General features: G+C 54.8%; 1 protein-coding gene across 1 annotated transcript in view; it reads right to left on the bottom strand.

Moving 5' to 3' along the window:
* MGAT5B (alpha-1,6-mannosylglycoprotein 6-beta-N-acetylglucosaminyltransferase B) overlaps positions 1–17,105 on the bottom strand; it is a 64,389-nt gene extending 47,284 nt beyond the window's left edge. Inside the window, exons 1-2 of the mRNA XM_058852185.1 lie at positions 16,886–17,105; positions 10,323–10,435 (exon numbers count right to left, since the gene is read on the bottom strand). Of these exons, the coding sequence (XP_058708168.1) occupies positions 10,323–10,435; positions 16,886–16,953 (181 nt within the window). The 5' untranslated portion in view covers positions 16,954–17,105. The remainder of the gene's footprint in view (positions 1–10,322; positions 10,436–16,885) is intronic.
* Between the last annotated feature and the right edge of the window lie 1,791 nt (positions 17,106–18,896).

Below are 18,896 nucleotides of genomic sequence, written 5' to 3'. Positions count from 1 at the left end.
CCCTGCTCTGTCATTTAAGCCAGAGAAACAAATAAATCAATGGGAAAACCCAGCTTTTACAGAGGCTGCTATGGTTCCCACTGTGCTAGTTTTATTTTCTGAAGTACCTGCTGCCTCCCAGGCTCAGGATGACTTTTGATTTAAGAGTGAAAAGGAGTAATAAAAGCATAAAGAGCCATTAACATTCCTCCTGGCCATGGTGGGGTGTTGGCTCATCACAAGTTGATGGAAATGCCATTTGACTTCCTTATGAGCTATAGAAAATCAATTAATTGATTTAATCATTCCCTGGGTGTCCCTGCTTACGGAGATGACAGAGTGCCAGGGCAGCAGGATGCTGCTCCTGCCTCCTCCAACACGGGGCCAGCAGGGAAGGGGCCAGCACACATCCCTGCTCCGAGGTCCTCATCACTGCTGCCCCGCTTCAAGACGTGTGAATTCACACTTCCATTTTCCAATCAGCTTGGTGGCATCATTTTTTTATTTTCTTTAAGCCTGCAGGCAATTCAATTCTGAGCAGTAATTGCATGAAACAGGCACTTCTTCAGGAAGAGACATTTTCCCAGGGTGGATTAAGCCTTAACCACTACAACAGCAGCCGTGACACTTCTCTTTACCCCTCTGTGCCCTGCAAAGCACCAATCTGCATTTTGCTCCCCCAGCACATCCCCACACGAGTGGGCAGGAACCCCCAGTGGCATGTGGAACCCCAGGGATGCCTTTATTTTCATTATTTCAACAGCTCTCATTTCCCTGCCTGCAACACCGATTTAATAAGGGCAGTAAAGTTCTACACCTCCACTTTAAACTCCCTTTCCACGCGTGGGTTGAGGATGGGAGCGCAGTGCACATAACGGTGGGTGCAGAGCTTGGGGCTGGACTGAGGACACCAACAGAGGAAGGAGAGGCCACAGGATTTTAACCAACCCTCATTTTCCCCACCCAGGAAAAATAATGGTCAGCTCCCAAAAAACTGCAGATGAAGGACACCCCTGTGCTGACCCTGGGGTTGCAGTCCCAGCATGGTGGAGCTGATGGCACTCGTGGGTGTTGTGTCACCTGCTTCAAAAAGCCCTTGGCGCAGCTGAGCCCCCAGCAGGAGCTGCAAAAGGCAATGTGTAGGGCAGAAAGCTCTCACTCTGCATCTGGGCTCTACCTGGATTTGGTGTCTCCCCTACCTCCCTTCTCCTCACCAATGCTTGGACAAGGAAGGAAGAGAAGGGTGGGAGCTGCTGGAGCTCGGCATTTCCAGGGGAGCCTGAGAGCCAACCCTGCTCCAGGAGAAATCAAAAGCCCATCAGCTCCCAGCAAAGCTCCTCACCATCAAAGGAGATGCTCCCAGTGCCAGCCAGCTCCACTTGGCACCAACCAGACAACTTCTTACAGCATCAGCTGGCTGCTCCAGCCTCCGAGGATTCACGGGCTGGCTTTGGAAGGGACGGATGTAGAGAGGATGGAAGTGAGCCCCAAGCACTGCTGCCCAGCATGCTCCTCCACAGGGCTTCCCCCTGGCTGGCACCAGAAGAGTCTAATCCAGCCCTGGATGCAGCAGCAGGAAGATGAAGCACTGGGGATGTGCAGGATCTGCAGGTCCCTGCAGGTGCTGAGGAGTTGACACCACACTCTGACCCACACCTGGCACCTGGAAAAACAGCCTGGATAACAACCCCACAGGCACTGAGGGGAGAGCAGCTGGGAGAGGCAAACCTCCTGTCTTATTTGCTTCTTCCAGAAGCAAACTCTGGATTCAGACCCTGAGAAGAGTCTCATCCCTTCTCCTGGAGCAGCATCCCGGGCACCGCTGGCAAGACACACTCCAGCATCCGCTGATCCTGACAAGCTGCTTACAAGCGCTGCAGTTATCCAGGGCTGCTCAGCAGACAACATCAAAACATGACACCAGCAGCCCGGGAGAGGGTTGTAACTCACTCAGGAAGAAACTGGGAATAATTAACGCCAAGTTTGCTGAGCAGAGCCCGCCTGACTCCCTCCCTCGCCCGCCCGTGTCCCCTGTCACCGTCACTTGCTTACACGAGTCTTCACAACTGGTTCTCCTGTCGCCTCTGCTGAGCATTAAAGGCAGCAAGATAAATTTATAACTCACATGACTCCTTGAAAGCAAAGGGAACACGAACATCCCTGGAACTACACGTTTTGAGCCGTGTCTCAGGGAGGCAGCAGCCCAAGCCCTCGCTCCCGAGTGCTCTCTCCAGCCAGAGCAGGTAAGAAAAGGGATTCCCAAAGCTACAAAGCAACTTTTGGGTATTCTGCCCAACCCAAGCTCCTGTCAGAAGATCTGTGTGCTCTGCCCAGAGGCAGACTGAGATCTGTCACAAGTGGCAGCGACCCAAATTTGCAAATGGGTCCTGAAAATTACCTTTCCTGACAGAGAAAGAGGTGAACGCATCTGTGTTTTATTTTAAAGCTCTCTTGGACTGAGCAGCATCTCAGTGCAGCTCAGGTGAACCGAGCTGTGCCCTCCTCTGCTGTCAGCCCTGACAAGGACAGAGTACACAGTGGGTCAGGATCATGGATACCTCCAGACCTCCTCCTCCTCCTCCCCCTCCTCCCCCCCTCCTGGCACAGCTGACTGCGAGGGGGGATGACAGAGTAACTCAAGCTCACTCTGATCCTTAGCAAATCTGAGCCTGACCTTTCTGCATCCTCTGTGAGAACAAATGGTGATGTTACCTGGCCATGCTAACCCAGCTGGGACGCTGCTGGAGCAGAAGGAGAAGCAGCAGAGCCGGGAGCAGGAGCAAAGGACCCCTCTGTGGAGATCATGTAGGTTCTCACATTTCTATTTGGGCTCTCTGCTCCGCTCCTCAGGGAGCAATGCCAGGCATAGAAATAACATGAGATCCCATTGCTTTCACGGTGCTGTGGCTCTGAAATGGTGAAAATGCCCTACAAAACCCCGAGCAACCTTCAGCATTATCATCTGCAGCACAATTCCCACCCCTCCACATGCCTGCCCTGGAGAGAAACAGATGCCACAAATACCAAAGCTTACAGCTGTGCTGCACAGCCCTAAACATCTCCCTCTCTCCTCTTCTGTGTTCACTGATGGAAAAATTAGCTTTAAGCAGGTGAAACTCTAGGAACTGGAGCAAGTGACAGCAGCAGGAGAGGCTGAGCACTCCAGGAGCTGGAATACTGAGAGGGTTTGAGGAGGAGAGGGCAGGATTCCTGCCATCCCCAGCACAATATGCCTTGACTGTTGGCTCTGGATCTCTCCTGAGAGTCCTGTAGCAAACCAGAGCCCCAGTGCTCAGCTTCCCCATGGTCTGCATGTGGGACAGGACACCCTGAGCCAGCAAGGGGAGGCTTCCAGATTTTTTTTGTTGTCCACATTTATTTTTATTCCCTCCAAAATGAACATAAATGACCAAATCTTTTTGCAGCAGAAGTTGTTCTTTGGTGAGCTGTAATTCTGCTGGGTCACAGACCACAGGAAGTCCCTGCAGGAACTGGTGCACTGCCCACCTCCAGATGGATTCCAGGTCGAGTTACCATTGCCCAGCTGCAATGTGCCGGTGCTGCAGGACTGGGAAAACCTCTCTTCTAGCCCACAAGCTGCTTTTCAGGGTCCATATCCTGCAGCCTTGAGATCAGACGCCAAAACAGGCTCACAGAATGACCAGGTTGGAAGAGACCTCCAAGATCATTGAGTCCAACCCAGCCCTAACACCTCAACTGAGCCATGGCACCGAGTGCCACATCCAGTGTTTTTGTAAACATGTCCAGGGATGGTGACTCCACCACCTCCCCAGGCAGACCATTCCACCACTTTATCATCCTTTCTGTAAAAAACCTTTTTCTAATGTCCAACCTGTATTTCCCTTGGTGCAGCTTGAGGCTGTGTCCTCTTGTTCTGTCAGTGCTGCCTGGAAAAAGAGACCAACCCCACCTGGCTCCAGCCACCTCTCAGGGAGTGATGAGGTCACCTCTGAGTCTCCTTTTCTCCAGGATAAACACCCCCAGCTCCCTCAGCCTTTCCTCACAGGGTTTGTGTTCCCAGCCCCTCACCAGCCTCGTTGCCTCCTCTGGATGCCCTCAAGGGTCTCAATGTCCTTCCTGAACTGAGGGGCCAGAACTGGACTCAGCACTCGAGGTGTGGCCTCACCAGTGCTGAGTACAGGGGGAGAATGATCTCCCTGCTCCTCTGGCCACACCATTCCTGATCCAGGCCAGGAGCCATTGGCATTCTTGGCCACCAGGGCACACTGCTGGCTCATGTTCAGCTGCTGTCACCAGCACCCTCAGGTCCCTTTCTGGGCACTGTCCAGCCACTCTGTCCCCAGCCTATAACATTGCAAGGGGTGTTTGTGGCCAAAATGCAGGACTCGGCACTTGGACCAATTAAACTTCATCCCACTGGACTTTGCCCATCCATCCACCCATTCCAGGTCTCTCTGCAGAGCCCTCCTCCCTTCCAACAGATGGACACATGCTCCCAGTTTAGTGTCACCTGTAGATTTACTGATGAAAGACTCAATTCCCTCATTCATGTCATCAATAAAAATATTGGACAGATCTGGCTCCAGCACAGACCCCTGAGGGACACCCCTGCTCACTGCCCCCCAGCTGGATGCAGAACTGTTCACCCCCACTCTCTGGGCCCAGCTATCCAGGCAGTTCTAAACCCAGCACAGAGTGCTCCTGTCCAAGCCTGGGCTGCAGTTTTTCCAGGGAATGCTGTGGGAGGCAGTGCCAAAGTCCTTGCTGAAGTCCAAATAGACACATCCAGAGCCTTTCCTGCATCTACCAGGCAGTCAGCAGGTCATAAAAGGAGACCAGGTTGGTCAAATACAACCTACCCCTCCTAAATCCACTCTGGCTGGGTCTGATACCCCGGCCATCCTGTGTGTGCTGCATGATGACACTCAGTGGAAACTGTTCCTTTACCTTACTGGGTACTGAGGTCAGGATCCTCCTTCCTACTCTTCTTGTGAATGGGTGTCACATTGGCCAGCTTCCAGACATCTGGAACCTCCCCACTGAGCCAGAATTGTTGGTAAATGGTGGAGAGCAGCTTCACAAGCTCATCTGACAGCTCCCTCATCACCCTGGGATGGATCCCATCTGGTCCCATAGATTTATGACTATCCAAGAGTCTCAACAGCTTTCTGCCTGCCTCCTCCTGGATAGCAGGGGGACCATTCTGCTCCCTGACACCATCTACCAACCCAGGAGGACAAAACACATCTCAGCAACCTAGAACAAGGTGCAACAGCCTTGTAGAGGCTGAGCCTCACCCCTGCTTACTTCTGTTTTCCAGCTTGTGCTCTAAAATCAGCTCTCCCCCACCCTTGTCCTTCCTTCATCCCCTTCCCACTGATCCTGCTGCCAAAGTGGTGGCGGAAACACAACACAGGAGCCCAGTTGTGGTCAGCCACAGGAAACCAGCTGGAGATGCTGCTGGGAGCACACTTTGGGGTGGGAAAAGGCAGGTGTTGAGCTCAGCAGCTGAGCAGCAGGAAACACCTGGACACAGGTTGAAAAGACAGTTATGGGAATAGCAAACACACAACTCCAGCCACTCAGTAAACCCCCACTTCCCCAAGGCAGCAGGATTCAAGGACCTCAGCACCAGAAACACTGCTGCAGCAGTGACCCCCAGCACAGAGATTCCTGTGAACCGCTTCAAATGCTTCTGTCCAAGTCCCAGCAAGGTCAGCTGAAATCAAATCAGACCCCTCTTGCAAGAACCAGCAGGAGGGCAGAGCTCAGCTCCAGCCATTTCAGGATATCAGGACCTGTCCTGCACCTCCCCTGGGTTTGCAGCAAATTCCTCCAGCACCTCATACCCAACCCTGCAGGCATCAACAGCAAGAGGACTCCAAAGGCTTTTGATTCTTTAAAGCAGCTACAGCAGTTGCAGGCAATATTCCAGCCACATCTAATCGTGTTTTAACACTTAATAACCTATTTTCCCCCATTAATCCCCTGCAGCAGCAAGCTCCACCAGCAGATGTACATCCCACCAAATCCAGCCTGGGGCACAGCCACGGGCTGAGGGAACATGGCCAAATCCCTCCCAGCACCATGATTAGAGAATTTGGTACTTTTTCAGCATCAGCCTCCTGCCCCCTGACTCTCGCAGTAAAACAACCACAAGAAAGATGCTTTGGGGGAAAAAAGGATCATCAAACACATTAAATTCTAAATAAGAGAAAAGAAGAGGGAGCAGAAAACTCAATCTCTTGAGTCTAGAGACCTTCCCAAAGCATCTCCCACATTCAAAATTTATAGACTTCTCTGTTTCCCTTTTCTATCTACATCTTTGTTTGCAGAACAAATTCTTTCAGTGGCCATTTCAAAACAAAGGAACCTTTGTCTGTGTTTACTTGACAGCAGCAGATTAGGATAAAATAAGTTGCATTTCAGAAGGGTTTTTTTATTTATTGTTAAGATGCAAAGCCTCTACTGCAGCGAATCACCAAGCAGAGAATCCATCTGAGGAATGATTTCTGGCACACACCGAGAAACTTGGCTTTTGGAGAGAACCTCTGAGAAAGGTATTCACATACAAAAATCAAATTTTAAATGGGATTAACTTCTGGACTGTGACATTATCCATTTCTCCTTTTCATGCTCCTGCCTCACATCTATGTTTATTTTGGTTATGATAGGCTGCTCTCACAGTTCAGGAGCCGGGAAAGCTCTGGGCAGGGCTGGGGCATTTTCATGTCTCCCTTTGAATTTCAATAGCTGAGGCTCAAGGCTGGACTGGGCAGGCCACTCAGGGAGAGACAGGAACAGCCCCAGCCTAAACTGGACCAGGGACCATGAACTTTAGCATTCATCCACAACCCAAATAATTTTTTGGATGCAGATTATTTTAAAGCCAATGATTTTTTGAGATCCCCCAGCTCTCTGCAGCCACCCCAGGACAGGCACTGAAGGGCATGGGCAGCTTTCCCTGCACAGCTGAGTCTGGCAGGGCATGAAACAACCACTAAAGCTGGGATCAGCCCCAGGAAAGACTGCAGGAGCTGACACTCACTCATCACAAGCCCACCCCATTTATGCTCCAGCCCCACTGCAGAGCAGCTCACCCCAGAGCACACAGAGGAGGATATCAGCAGCTTCTCTGCAACATCCATCAAATATTGAATAATGCTCCAAAGGGCACTTCAGGAGTCCAGGTGGAGCAGGGACCAGCAGCAGGGACCAGGCTCCTTCCCCACCAGGAGCCCATTCCCAGGAAACACTCAGGCCTGGGCATGGCAAACCTGAGGCCACACACCCAGGAACTCTTCCCAAGCCACTGGCCGTGAACCTGTCCAGGTTTGTGCAGATTCCCACTCCTCATCACACCAAGAGCTCATCAGCCCAGCACAATTAGCCTGCTCCTCTGAGCTCGCCTCCAGCCCAGCACTGTGTGCTTAACAGCAGCCGTAACCGCCAGGAATATTTCCTGGGTTTCCCTGGGATCCAGAACACATGTTAATTAAATGCCAGTTTGTTATTCAAACAGACCTTTGGAGACTTCACAGCACTAATAAGGAGCACATCCATTCCTGCTCCCACCCTCCCCACTTGGATGTTCACTCCACGCTCCTCCAGGAGCTCTGCCTCCCCTCGGCCAGGAGAGACCTCTGGAGTTCCCTCCTCATCCTCCTGCTCCGAGCAGAGGGGCTCAGACCTGCCCACAGCCCCACATCAGCTGGGTGTGCTCTCAGAGCCTGCAGGGATGGAGATTTTCCACCTTCCCAGAGGCTGTGACTCCCCATTTCCCAGTGCACCAGGGAGGCTGCCCAGGCTCCATCACCCTTCCTGCCTTTTCCATGGCTGGGATAGTTGGTTCCTCCAGCTCCCCCCAACAGCCACAGCCTTTCACAGGTGACAGGGGAGGTCTGTGGTGACATTGGCCAGCTCCTGACCAGCACATTCCCTGAGGCCTTGGTCCCACTCTGCCTTGGGGTTGCTCACTCCTGACAACAGCTACATCACCCTGGGGCACAGCCAGTCCCTACAAACCTGTGTGACAGAAGCTGGAACCCCAAAAGCCTGGACTGGGTGTTAAAGGGTGAGAAAAAGCCTCTCAGGTTGTGCCTGCCAAGCTTTGGGGACAAAGAACACAACCTTCCTCCAGCATCTTCCTCCAGAGACAGGAGAGAGGATGCTTTGTGTTTGAAACCAGTGTGTGAGGCCATGAATGAAGCTCATCTTCCCCAATAAGAAGCACAGCAACTGCCAAATGTGCAGCAATTCATCTGGAAGCAATAGTTTGTTTGGCAAAGCCACTGAATATAGAAGAAAAAATTGGATTTGCATCGAATTTTTGAGCTTTCTAACAAAGCAGGACTTACCTTACCCAGTTAGAAAGCTAAGAGACCAAAACCTTGAAAAATTAGAGGACATAGGTCACAATTTATTTCTTTTCTTCTTTAAATGAGATCAGTCAGGCATTACCAGAAGCAACATTCAACCTGCACCACCTCAGAGCAAAGCAGCATCTCTCCCAACCAGCAAGGCCAGTGCTCCCAGCCCTCAGCAGAGCCAAAGAGCATCAGGCAAGAGGGTGAACCCATTTACACACCTTGATTTAACCAGCTGAACCCCCAAGTGTGCGGGATTTGAGGTGTGAGGGCCTGAAAAAGGAGATTTGTTTTGACCCAGCTCCAGTGCTGACGCTGCTCCCAGTAAACCAGAGACAGGCCAGGATGCAGTCAGTGGGTTCAAAAGTCTGGGTTAAATTGATGACAAGGATAAAGATGGGAAAAGCCACTCCAAGGCATCCAGAAAGGGGGTAAAGAGCTGAGTAATGGGGTTTTTGCCATTATTTTACCCCAAATTTAGAGCCCTCTGGGGTGACCCTGGGTGCTTCTGCAGGTTTCTGGAAACCTTTGCTGCTCTTTGCAGCACAATCTGTGCCACACCTCAGCTGGCCCCACAGTTAATCTGTGTCTCTGCCTTTCTTTCAGCTCTCTACAAACTCCAAGGACACTGGGGCTCCTCTGGGACAGAGGGCAGCTGTAACACTGACACTTTGATTTTAAACTCAACAATCTTTCCAGAACCCATCTCCTCAAAAGCCAGGTCTGGAGAAGGTTTGGAGAAGAGGGTGGTCTGGGGACTTCTGCCCACTCTCCTTGCGCTGTTTCTTATCCCAAGAAGGAAGAAATCCCCTAAAACCAGATTTCACTCACCGGCCATCCTGGAATGTGTGCTTGGCCTGGCGACAGGAGCACAGAACACACCTTCCCCATGGGGACACATACCCTGACAAGTGCAGAAACACTGAAAAGCACTGACCCTGCCACCACTGCAGCCTGAGGTCACCAGGAACACACCAGTCCTTGGAAAAGGGGTTTAATGGAGCTGGTGATGGGAACAGAAGGGGAGGATCAGCCACCATGTCTTCCATCCACAGGGAGAACAGAAATCCAGCAGCCACAGACTGCAAATCCATCTCTTGGAAAGTTAACTAAGGGCTTTAACACCACCCAGCTTCTGGAAACCACACCTTGATCACTCTCCTCCTGTAGGGAAGCAGCAGTGCCTCAAGGAAAGGATTTAGTGCTCCAAAATCACATCCTAGGTGAGGCTGTGGAGCTTAGATCATTCCATATTTTTGGCACAGAGGAGGAGAAGACCACGGTGGCCTGACCAAGCCCATCTCACCCTGCTCAGGGGAATTCAAGCTGGGCAGTTCCCTCTGTGTGTTTCAGTTGACTGGAATCTCAGAGGAAAGGTCAGGGAAAGCTCCATCCATGGCAGCAGTGTCCTCCCAGAGCAAGGGCAGGACGTGACTGTCCCACCACAGACGTGTCTCCTGAGCTGACTTCATGTCTCGCCAAAAAAAATGCAACATAACACACACTTGCTAAAAATCAGAATATTCCTCTTCTACATGTCAGTATCTGCACAAAACCACAAAGGCCCTTTATTTTCCCTTCCTAAGGAGCAATTTCCACTCCCTGCAGACCACAAGTGCTCAAACCCACCGAGATCTCCAAACTCCTGAGCCAAATGCTCCAGACATGAGCCCAGGGGCAGCCCACAACTCACACTGCTGCCAGCTGAGGGTCTGATCCCGCTGCTCCCCCTTTTTCTGCTGCAAGCCAGGGTCAGCACCCACACTCCAGCATTCACCCCACCACCTCACACCTCTGGGCACGAGCACAGCCAGCTTTGAGCCACACAGCAAGAGAGGCCAACAGGGCCCTGAGCCATCCTGGTAATCCCAAAAAGGGGCCAGGAAGGACCTGTGGGAATGGAAGATCCAAGCACCATCCTCCTGCATCCCTGGCACTCATCAGCTCAGCCCTGGAGCACCTCATGGGACAGGCCGGACACGGGGCCGCGCTCACCTTCTGTGCGGATGGTGAAGGGGGAGTCCCCCAGGCGCTTGGCTGAGAACTGCCCTCCCAGGGACGTCATCAGGAAGCACAGGGTGAAAAATCCAATGCCCAGCACGAAAATCCTGTGGGAGAGAAAACAGAGCTGGAGCAAGGTGTGATGAGGAGCCACCTCCTCCCTCCCAGGCCAGCCCCAGCACCCCCTGCCCCTGGGGTAATCCCTTCACACGGCAGCAGGAGAAGCTTTGGGTGTCTGGGACAATCCCAGCTCCATCCCTGGGGCTCACCCCACCCAGCCCTGGCAGGGAGCATCTGTGCAGCCCCAGCCCCACCTCACCCCAGCCATGGCCAGACCCTCATGTGCTCCACAAAGAGCCCAGGGTGCTTCTGCCCAAACCCTGGCACTGAGCAGGGGGGCTTTGCCTGAGAACCCTCCCAAAAATCCCTGCAGCCTGCTCCAATGGGCAGGCCTTGAGGAATCCTCCTCTGCACTCAAGGGGAAAGGATGGATTTGCATCTTCAGTGGGGAAGCTGAGCCAGACCACAGCTGGCCATACAATGCTCCACTGGGTCCAGCCCAACAACCCAGACCACAGGAACCACTACAATAAACAATACCTGTGTTCCTCGGGGAGAGAGGAGTAAAGAGAGACCTCTACCTTCCCTTCCTCCCAAAGGATCTAAAAAAAACCTTTCAGTTTTTTAAATAAAGCCTTTTGTTCCCCTGTAACTGGGCCACCGGCATTGTCATTGTGTCCCCTGTGCACTACGGGGCACAGAGGGACCTGCAGGGCAGCACTCATGTGCTCTGGGGCCATCCTATCGCCACTTTCACCGGGACTGGCAGGGAAGGGGCTCCCAGGGGACACACGTGGCAGGATGTCACCTGCAGGTCACCTCCAGGGAGGACCAGGAGCTCCCAGCACTGCTCCTGCTCAGGCCAGATTCGGGCCACTCACTCTTCTGGGGGCGGAAGGGCTGAAGGCAAGAGCTCTGTGCCAGCCTGGCTGTTGTGCACCAGGGAGTGTAAAGCAGAGTGCTCTGTGCCAAGGGATGGATGTTTGGCCTCCTTCCACTGCTCAGAGACGCTGCCATCATCCCCGAGACTCCGTGGAGGTGCCTCCAGCGGGCACACGGGAAAAGCCCTGGCAGAGCCACTGCCAGGTGTCAGTGTGACAGCTCCCAGAGCAGCAGCAGCATCTCAGCCACCAAACCCAGGGGAAATCTTGAGGAGGAGAAGGAGAAAAGACAACCCCCAGGCAGCCTCGTGAAACAACAGGTTTGTCTTCCAACAGGTAAATCCCGTGTGGGACAGGGAGCTGAGGAAGCCCTCGGGGCTGCCCGCTGCCATTGCTGCCTCTCAGCATCCCTGAGCCAAAGGGAAGCAAATCACGGGGGACAGGAGCCTCCAGGTTTCCTTTACAAGCTCACAGCAACCTCCACAGGGCTCAGGAGCTGCACACAGACACAGCACAGCCACCCAGGCTTTTCCAGGTGCAAAGGAGCCCACAGCCCTCCACCTCAGCGTTCCTATGTAGCTAAAAAGGTAGAGGAGCAGGAACCAGCCTTCATCTCTAGGCTACAGCACACCAGCACCACAATTACCTGCTGCTGGAAAGGGCTAACAAATAAAGTGACCTGCTTCAAAACCTCGTTAGTGACTGGAGATGTTGTGGAGAGCTCAAGTGCGGGGTCAAGCAGCTCAAGAGGGGCTGGGCTTCCCCAGGGAAATCTGGTGGAGGAGCTCCCAGGGCAGCTCCCTACTGTCCCAGCACAGCATGGCCAGGCTTTCCTTGCCTGGAAAGACCCCTGGGCAAGACATGGCACTTACAGGAGATCCCACAAGCTCCCTACCTCCATCCAGGCAGCTCTGACACTGCTGTCACACAGAGAGCACACACCTGAGCCCCAGATCCAGGGCAGCCTCTCTCAGCAGCAGCCAGCTCAAGAACAAAGGGTTTCCTTTTCCTGCTCTGAGGAGGATCAGCCTTGCTCAGAGCAGACAGGGCCCTAACTCCTGCCCATCCCCATGGATCAGCCCTGCCCCATCCCTGGTGGATCAGGGACACCTGGCCATGGGCTCTGGACAAGCAGCACAGCACAGCTCCCCATCCCCTTCTCACCTCCCACCTAACCAGGAGGAAAAGCAGCACCCTGGGCTTGTCAGCATAAATGAGCCCTGCCAGCAGCACACTCAGCACCAGCACAAACACTCCCTGACAGCCAGGCCTGAGCTGGCCTGCCAGAGCTGACCCACCTGGGAAAGGGGATGCTCAAGCACATCACTGAAACTGCCTGACATCTCCGTGCAGGCGTGGACCAGCTCAGGTCCCTTTAATTTCCAAATGAGCTGCCCGTGGAGGGGTGGAAAGCAGTTTCTACACAATATATAAACCACTGTGCACTCACTAATCCAGGCTCCCATCCCTAAAGGTTTGGCTGCAGGCACAGCTGGTGAGCCCCACAAGCAATAACCAGTGGAGCAGAGCCACCCCCTCCCCAGCAGATGCTGATGAACCATCGAGCTGTGGAATCTGCACTCAGACACGAGCCAGACCTCAGCCCCCTCCCCAAAGCAGACCTGGGAGAAGGGTTTCCAGAGAGCCGTGGTCCAGCTCCAGCAGAGAGGTGATTGTGGAGGCAGCAGAGCGTCCCTGATGCTGCAAAGCAGCGCGGTGTCCCATAAATAGCTTGGAGAGGGGGTGATCTGGGGACATTAGTGCACTGCCATTATCACAGCCTGAGCCCAGTGCAGTGCTGGGTCTGGGAAAGGCTCTCAGGAACACACTGGAGGGGGTGGCTGCACCCAGCTTGACTTTGGAGGGCTGAATCTACCCTTAGGGAACACTGTGTGCCTTGGCACTTCCCTGGCAGGAGAGGACAACAGCAGGCTGGGGAAGAAACAAGCTGAAGGGGATCAAAGCCCAAACAAGTCCTGCACCCCAGGGCCCTCCCTGAGAGCACATCCTGGTACCAAACCCAGCCATGGCCCTGTCCTGCTATCCCCTCCCCAGAGGAGCATTTTAACAAAGCATCACCTGAATAAATACTCAGACCTGATACTGCTCTCACACCTCCTATTGACAATATCTTCATCATTATGCGAGACCTTGTTGACGCTTTTTAATCTTCATAATTATAGTCTGGCAAGAAGGGATCGTTAAACACCGAGCAGAAAGAAAAAGGGGAAGAAAAAGATACAAAGGTGATATGTGCTTTACCATCTCCCTAGGAAACTAAACCTTTTTCATTTTGACTGGATTACAGAGAGAGTAGGGGAGATGCAAGATGCTCTTTTCATAAAAAAACAACAACAACAAAAAAAAGGGGAATTGGAGCCTTACTGGAATTACTGTCCTTGGGAGATCCAGCCCAGAGCAGGGCTCCAGGGAGCAGGGAGGGTGCAGGGCTGGACCCTCAACCTGAGAACCCCAGCTCCTTTACTTTTGCTGATGTTCTCCAGGTGAATAAAAATGCCTGGGCCAGAATCAGCTGAGTGAAAACTTCTTATACAGAAAACAAATTTACCACAAAGTAGATAAAACATACCAGATCTCAGCACTAGGTCCTCTTCCCCAAAATCAAGACTAGCTCCCTGAAGACTATGGAGTTCCAAGGACCAAATAGCATCTATCCTGCATGCTGGCTTTGCCTGTCACCCAATGTCACATTTAATTCATCACTCGGGCACAGTTCTGGTGCCAAGTCTCTCTCCACATCCTCCCCAAACTGAAATTTTCACAGTTCTGGGCTCTGGCTCAGTGCCCAAAAGAGAAGAAAGCGAAATTCCTCAAGACTTAAATGAAAATTGGAAGTGATGCCCAGTCATGGAGGATTTTGGCCCATGGAACTGAAAGCTGGGTATGACCAGGAAGGTCTGAGTGCTGAGTTGGGATGTGATGGGGGGAGAAAGGCCAGCAGCACCCAGCAGGATGGGACTGTGACACTGGGAATGTGACACTGGGACCATGCCCATGGTGCCACATCACCCAGCAGGGACCCACAGGGAGAATCCTACGCAGGTGCAGGGGGAAAGCAAGGGCTACAGTCAGGTTAAATCTTTTATTAGACAAGTGTTCAGCTCCAAAAGCTGAGCCACCATTCCTACCAGCACAGGTCAGGTTAATAAATGATCCGTCTCCCTCAAACCTGTTTTGCTGGGAGCCCGACAGGGTTGTGCTGCTGTCAAACTGATGCTCAGCCATGGGCACTGTGATCCACGCAGGGGACCAGAGTGAACTCTCACACTGACCACTGTTACATCCCACAGAACACCTGGATCTGGTTTCCAGCTGGCAAACAGAACTACAGAGCCAAGAGCTGGGCGAGCTGGACTGGATTCCCCAGTGAATTCTTGCCCGGATCCAGCACCATCACAAACGAGACCTCCTTTGCTGCTGAGATGAAGTCAGAGCCACCCTTGGACACTCTTGTGGTTTTCCAGACTGATCTGCTCCCTCTCCCCTTCCCTTTCTGCAGGCGCTCTCCCAGCTCAGGGCTCATTGCTTTGCTAAGCGTGTCTGGAGGGTGGTTAATGAAATGTTTTGGTGCACAGGATCAGGTTTCCTGTGTGCTGTTTGCCGATGGCACCGCTCCTCCTGCTCCTCCGATGGCTGCGATCCACATCAGGCAGGGGATTGCACCACGGGATTCCCGGAGCAGTGAGGCTCTGCCCAGCCAGCAGCAGGGAAACAATTTCCAGGACCCCTCCTGATTGCCAGGATCTTCTCCCACGCCCGGAGGTTATCCCTGACCCCCATCAGCCGAGGATGTGGGGTGCTGACGTTAGGGGAGCAGAGCTGATTGGCACCGGGTTACGGCTGGAGCTGGGCAGTGCCAACACTCACCCATGCTGGGATGGGAGCAAGGTGACACAGGACCGTGGCATGGGGGGGTCACACTCAGCATGACAGCAGCATGGAGGAGGTGCAGAGGTCCTGGACATTGTGGGACAGTAAGGAGAGGGTCTTGGGAATTCCTCCTCTTGCACAGGGAGAGCCTGGCTGTTAACAAGCAAGGTAACCCCACTGGTTCCAGTGGCACCAATACTGGTCTGTACTGGTTGGAGAGCAGAAGCCAGCTGAGGGCACACAGCCAGGGCAGTGCAAGCCTGGACACCAGAGACCATCACAAACCCCTCATCCAGCCATCACAAACCCCTCATCCACACACATCCTCATCCCTTATGGGACTTTGTCATCACCCTGTGCTGTCCCACCCTGACCCCAGGTCACTGCTGGAGATGTGGTTCCCCTGTCTCACGGGTGATGCCCAGGGCACAGGGATGTTCCAGACAGTCACTTCCTCACTGTGGAATTCAAACGCAGTTAAGAAAGCAAACAGCCAGGCAAGGAGCGTTCCCCGGGGTGAGAGTGCCCTTCTCGCGTCTGTCGCGCTCACTCCCGGCTCCACTCGGAGCAAGCCGGAGCCTTGGGAAGCCTCACAGCTCTGCCACGGCTTTGTGGCATCCCCTTGGCCAAGTTCCCCAGTCCCAGGGCAGTGCCGCGGGATCCAGCAGCAGAAATCGCTGCAGGCAAGCAGAGCCAAGCAGCTCCCGAGGAGAAGAGAAAACCTCTCCACACCTGAGCGCAAGCGAGAGGCGCCAGCCCAGCCCGTCCTCCCTCTCTGCCTGGGCTACGCAAAAAGGCAGCGAGCAGATCCCTGCGGTGACCCCAGACCCCCAAACACAGCGGGGAGTGCTGGAAACCTCTGGGCTGCGCTCAGCCCACCTCGAGCTTCGTTCCTCGGCACGTTCCCCTCCATCCATAAGGGGTTTTGGTCCCTCTCCCCATCTAAACACCAAGGAGCTGCCACCACCTTGTGTCTCAAGCTCGGGAGCAGCCCAAGCACATCTCCAGGGAAGCAAAGAAGCAGGAGAGCAAGGGCTGGAGAGGGGAAGCGAATGTTTGGAAGCAAAAATGGGGAGTTACAGCAAGGGGAAAAGCAATGGGTGGGTACGGGTGTGCTGGAGCCGGAGGGGTTCGGGTTTGGACACCCACCCCAGCCCCACTGCCAGTTCAGGATGGGTTTTGAAATCCCCAGCTGCACCAGCAGGCTTAAACCAGAGGAACCGAATCGCCCCGAGTATCAGCATCTCCGAGAACGGTACTCAGAACGGTACCAGCGGCGAGCAGCCCTGCGATAACCCCAGAGGCACCGGCGATGGGGTGAACCTGCCCCCAGCGAGAGCCGCACTCTGCCCCGCGGGCAGGACCTGCCGGATCCCTGCACGGCCGGCTGGGCTGAGTACACCTGCACGCACAGCCCCAGGGACACCCGGCCAGCACAGCCCCAGGGACACCCGGCCAGCACAGCCCCAGGGACACCCGGCCAGCCACAGCCCCCAGGGACACCCGGCCAGCCACAGCCCCCAGGGACACCCGGCCAGCACAGCCCCCAGGGACACCCGGCCAGCCACAGCCCCAGGGACACCCGGAGCTCGCACAGGGACAGCCGGCCACCACAGCCCCCAGTGACACCGGCCAGCCGCATCCCCCCGCACCAAACGCGCTCCGCCGGCCGCTCCCCACCCGCAGGAGCCGGGCGAGGCGGCCAGAAGGAAACACCAACTTTACCTAAAGGGTCTCAAGGTGACGAGGCATCTTCTGACCATTATCTTGCCATCCGCGTTGACAGTGATCATCGTTCAAAGTTGCGGGCAGGGGGCGGCCCCGCACCCCCCCAGCGGCAGCGAGGGCGGCAGGAGCGGGGCTCAGCGGGCGGGGGCTGCGCGGGGGCACCGGGGGGACACGGCCCCCCTGCCCTACCCTTGCCCCTGCCCGCTGCCGGCCGAGCCCATGGCCGGGCCCCGGGCTCCGCTCCGCGCACCCCGCGCTGCGGCTCCGCTCCGCCCCGCACCGCCCCGCGGAGCCTCCGCCGGGCTCCGCCGGGCTCCGCTTGCCATCTAGCGGCAAGCCGGCCCCGCAGAGGGGGGGTCGGGGCAGGGCGGCAGGGGAGTGGGGGTGCGGCGGCCCCCCCGAGGTGAGGGGATGGCGTTTTGAGGGGAGGATGGCCGGGTTTGGGCGGAGAGGGCGGCAGCATCCCCGCGCAGGTGACATCCCCCCGCGGCGGGGGGACCTCGGGAGGCAGGGCTGGCCCTTTGGAGGGGACAGCCAGATCAGAAACGCCACCGAGCACCGTGCCCGAGTGATGTTCGATTTGGGGAGGTTTAGGAGCAGGGCAAACCTCCCTTGCGGGGAAAGGCGGGTCTGGAGTCTGGCAGCACCAGGCTGCAGCTCTGTTTTCTCTCTGGGGGTCACAGTCACAGCCCACGATGTGGGTCCCCAAATTCCCCGGGTGTTTCAGGGTACCGCCAAAAGGACCAGGGCGGTGTCCTTGGGAAGACAAAGAAAGGGCCGTGAGAGCTGAGGCAGGAGAAGCAGTGCTGAGCTCAGCAGAGGTGTTTCCAGCTCTCCTGTGAAAGGTGGCAAGCACAAAAAGCTTCCCAAAAGTTGGGATTTAAAGGAGCCAAGTGTGCACAGAGCCCAGAGACGCCCCATTTCCAACCCCAGCCAGGATGATTGCACCCCACTGAGGGTGAGGGACGGGATGCAGCACTCTGGGGTGGGCACAGAATGGCTGGAAGGACAATGCTGTCCCCCATGTGCACTCCTGGCCAGGCTACAGGACAGGGCCAGGCTGTGCTCTGGGGGGCTGTGGTGCCAACATGCCACACTGGCCCTGTGGCTGCTGCCCCTCTTTGCACTGGACACCACCACAGGTACCATAAAGCACAGGTGACACTGGGTGACAGCTGTCCCTTTGCCTTCCCCACATTGGGATGCTCTCCCCCCATGGTCTTCCCCAGCCTTTCTCCATCCCATTTTCCTCCAGAGAGAGAAACCCCCCTGCAGCCCCACCTGCCTGGCCTGGCTTAGTGATCCCTCCTCAAGTGCTGAGCAATTCCAGTGCCCTCCCAACCACTCCCTCCTCTAAAAACCAACCTCGATTGTGCACAATCCCAGGGTTTTCCCGTGGGTCTGATGAGGAGGAAATGCTGCCGTGATACTGCATTTCCACAGGCATCCCATGTGCTCACACCGATTCCTTTCTCCTCAGTGGAAACCAGGGGTGGCTTTGGTCACCTCCAGGGAGCCTAAGCTGCAACAGCACCAGCCACACGTGAGCTCAGGGACAGCAAATGAAACTCACCCCAAATCAATTTTTTATCATAAAACAGCACTTTTTTTCCAAGCAGAAGTGAGAGGCAAAACCATATTCTCCAGGACTTCTTAAATGCAGAAGGATTTTTGTGTTCATCCACACTTTTCATGGGCAGGTGACAGGGAAGGAGTCATTGTCACACAGGGTAGGATCCCAGCAGGATGCAGACGGACACACAGACTGTGGATTTGTGTGGCTCAGGAGCAGCACAAACAAACCCTCAGGTCATCTTGGAAAGGACACCCTTCTCTGAAGCCCATCCTCTGGGGACCTTATGGACACAGCCAGGCAGCCCCAGTGCATGGGCAGACCCCAAACACCAGCTGGGTGCTCGGTCCCTGCTGTTTTAGGTGCAGCTGGGAACATCTGGCCTCCTCTGGATTCTCCAGGAGGGGAGCAGCAGCCTAATGAAGGTGCCATGGG

The sequence above is a fragment of the Poecile atricapillus genome, chromosome 17, assembly GCF_030490865.1.
Source record: "Poecile atricapillus isolate bPoeAtr1 chromosome 17, bPoeAtr1.hap1, whole genome shotgun sequence".
NCBI lineage: Eukaryota > Metazoa > Chordata > Aves > Passeriformes > Paridae > Poecile > Poecile atricapillus.
The sequence above is the reverse complement of the archived record's forward strand: the minus strand, read 5'-3'. Positions and strand labels throughout refer to the sequence as shown.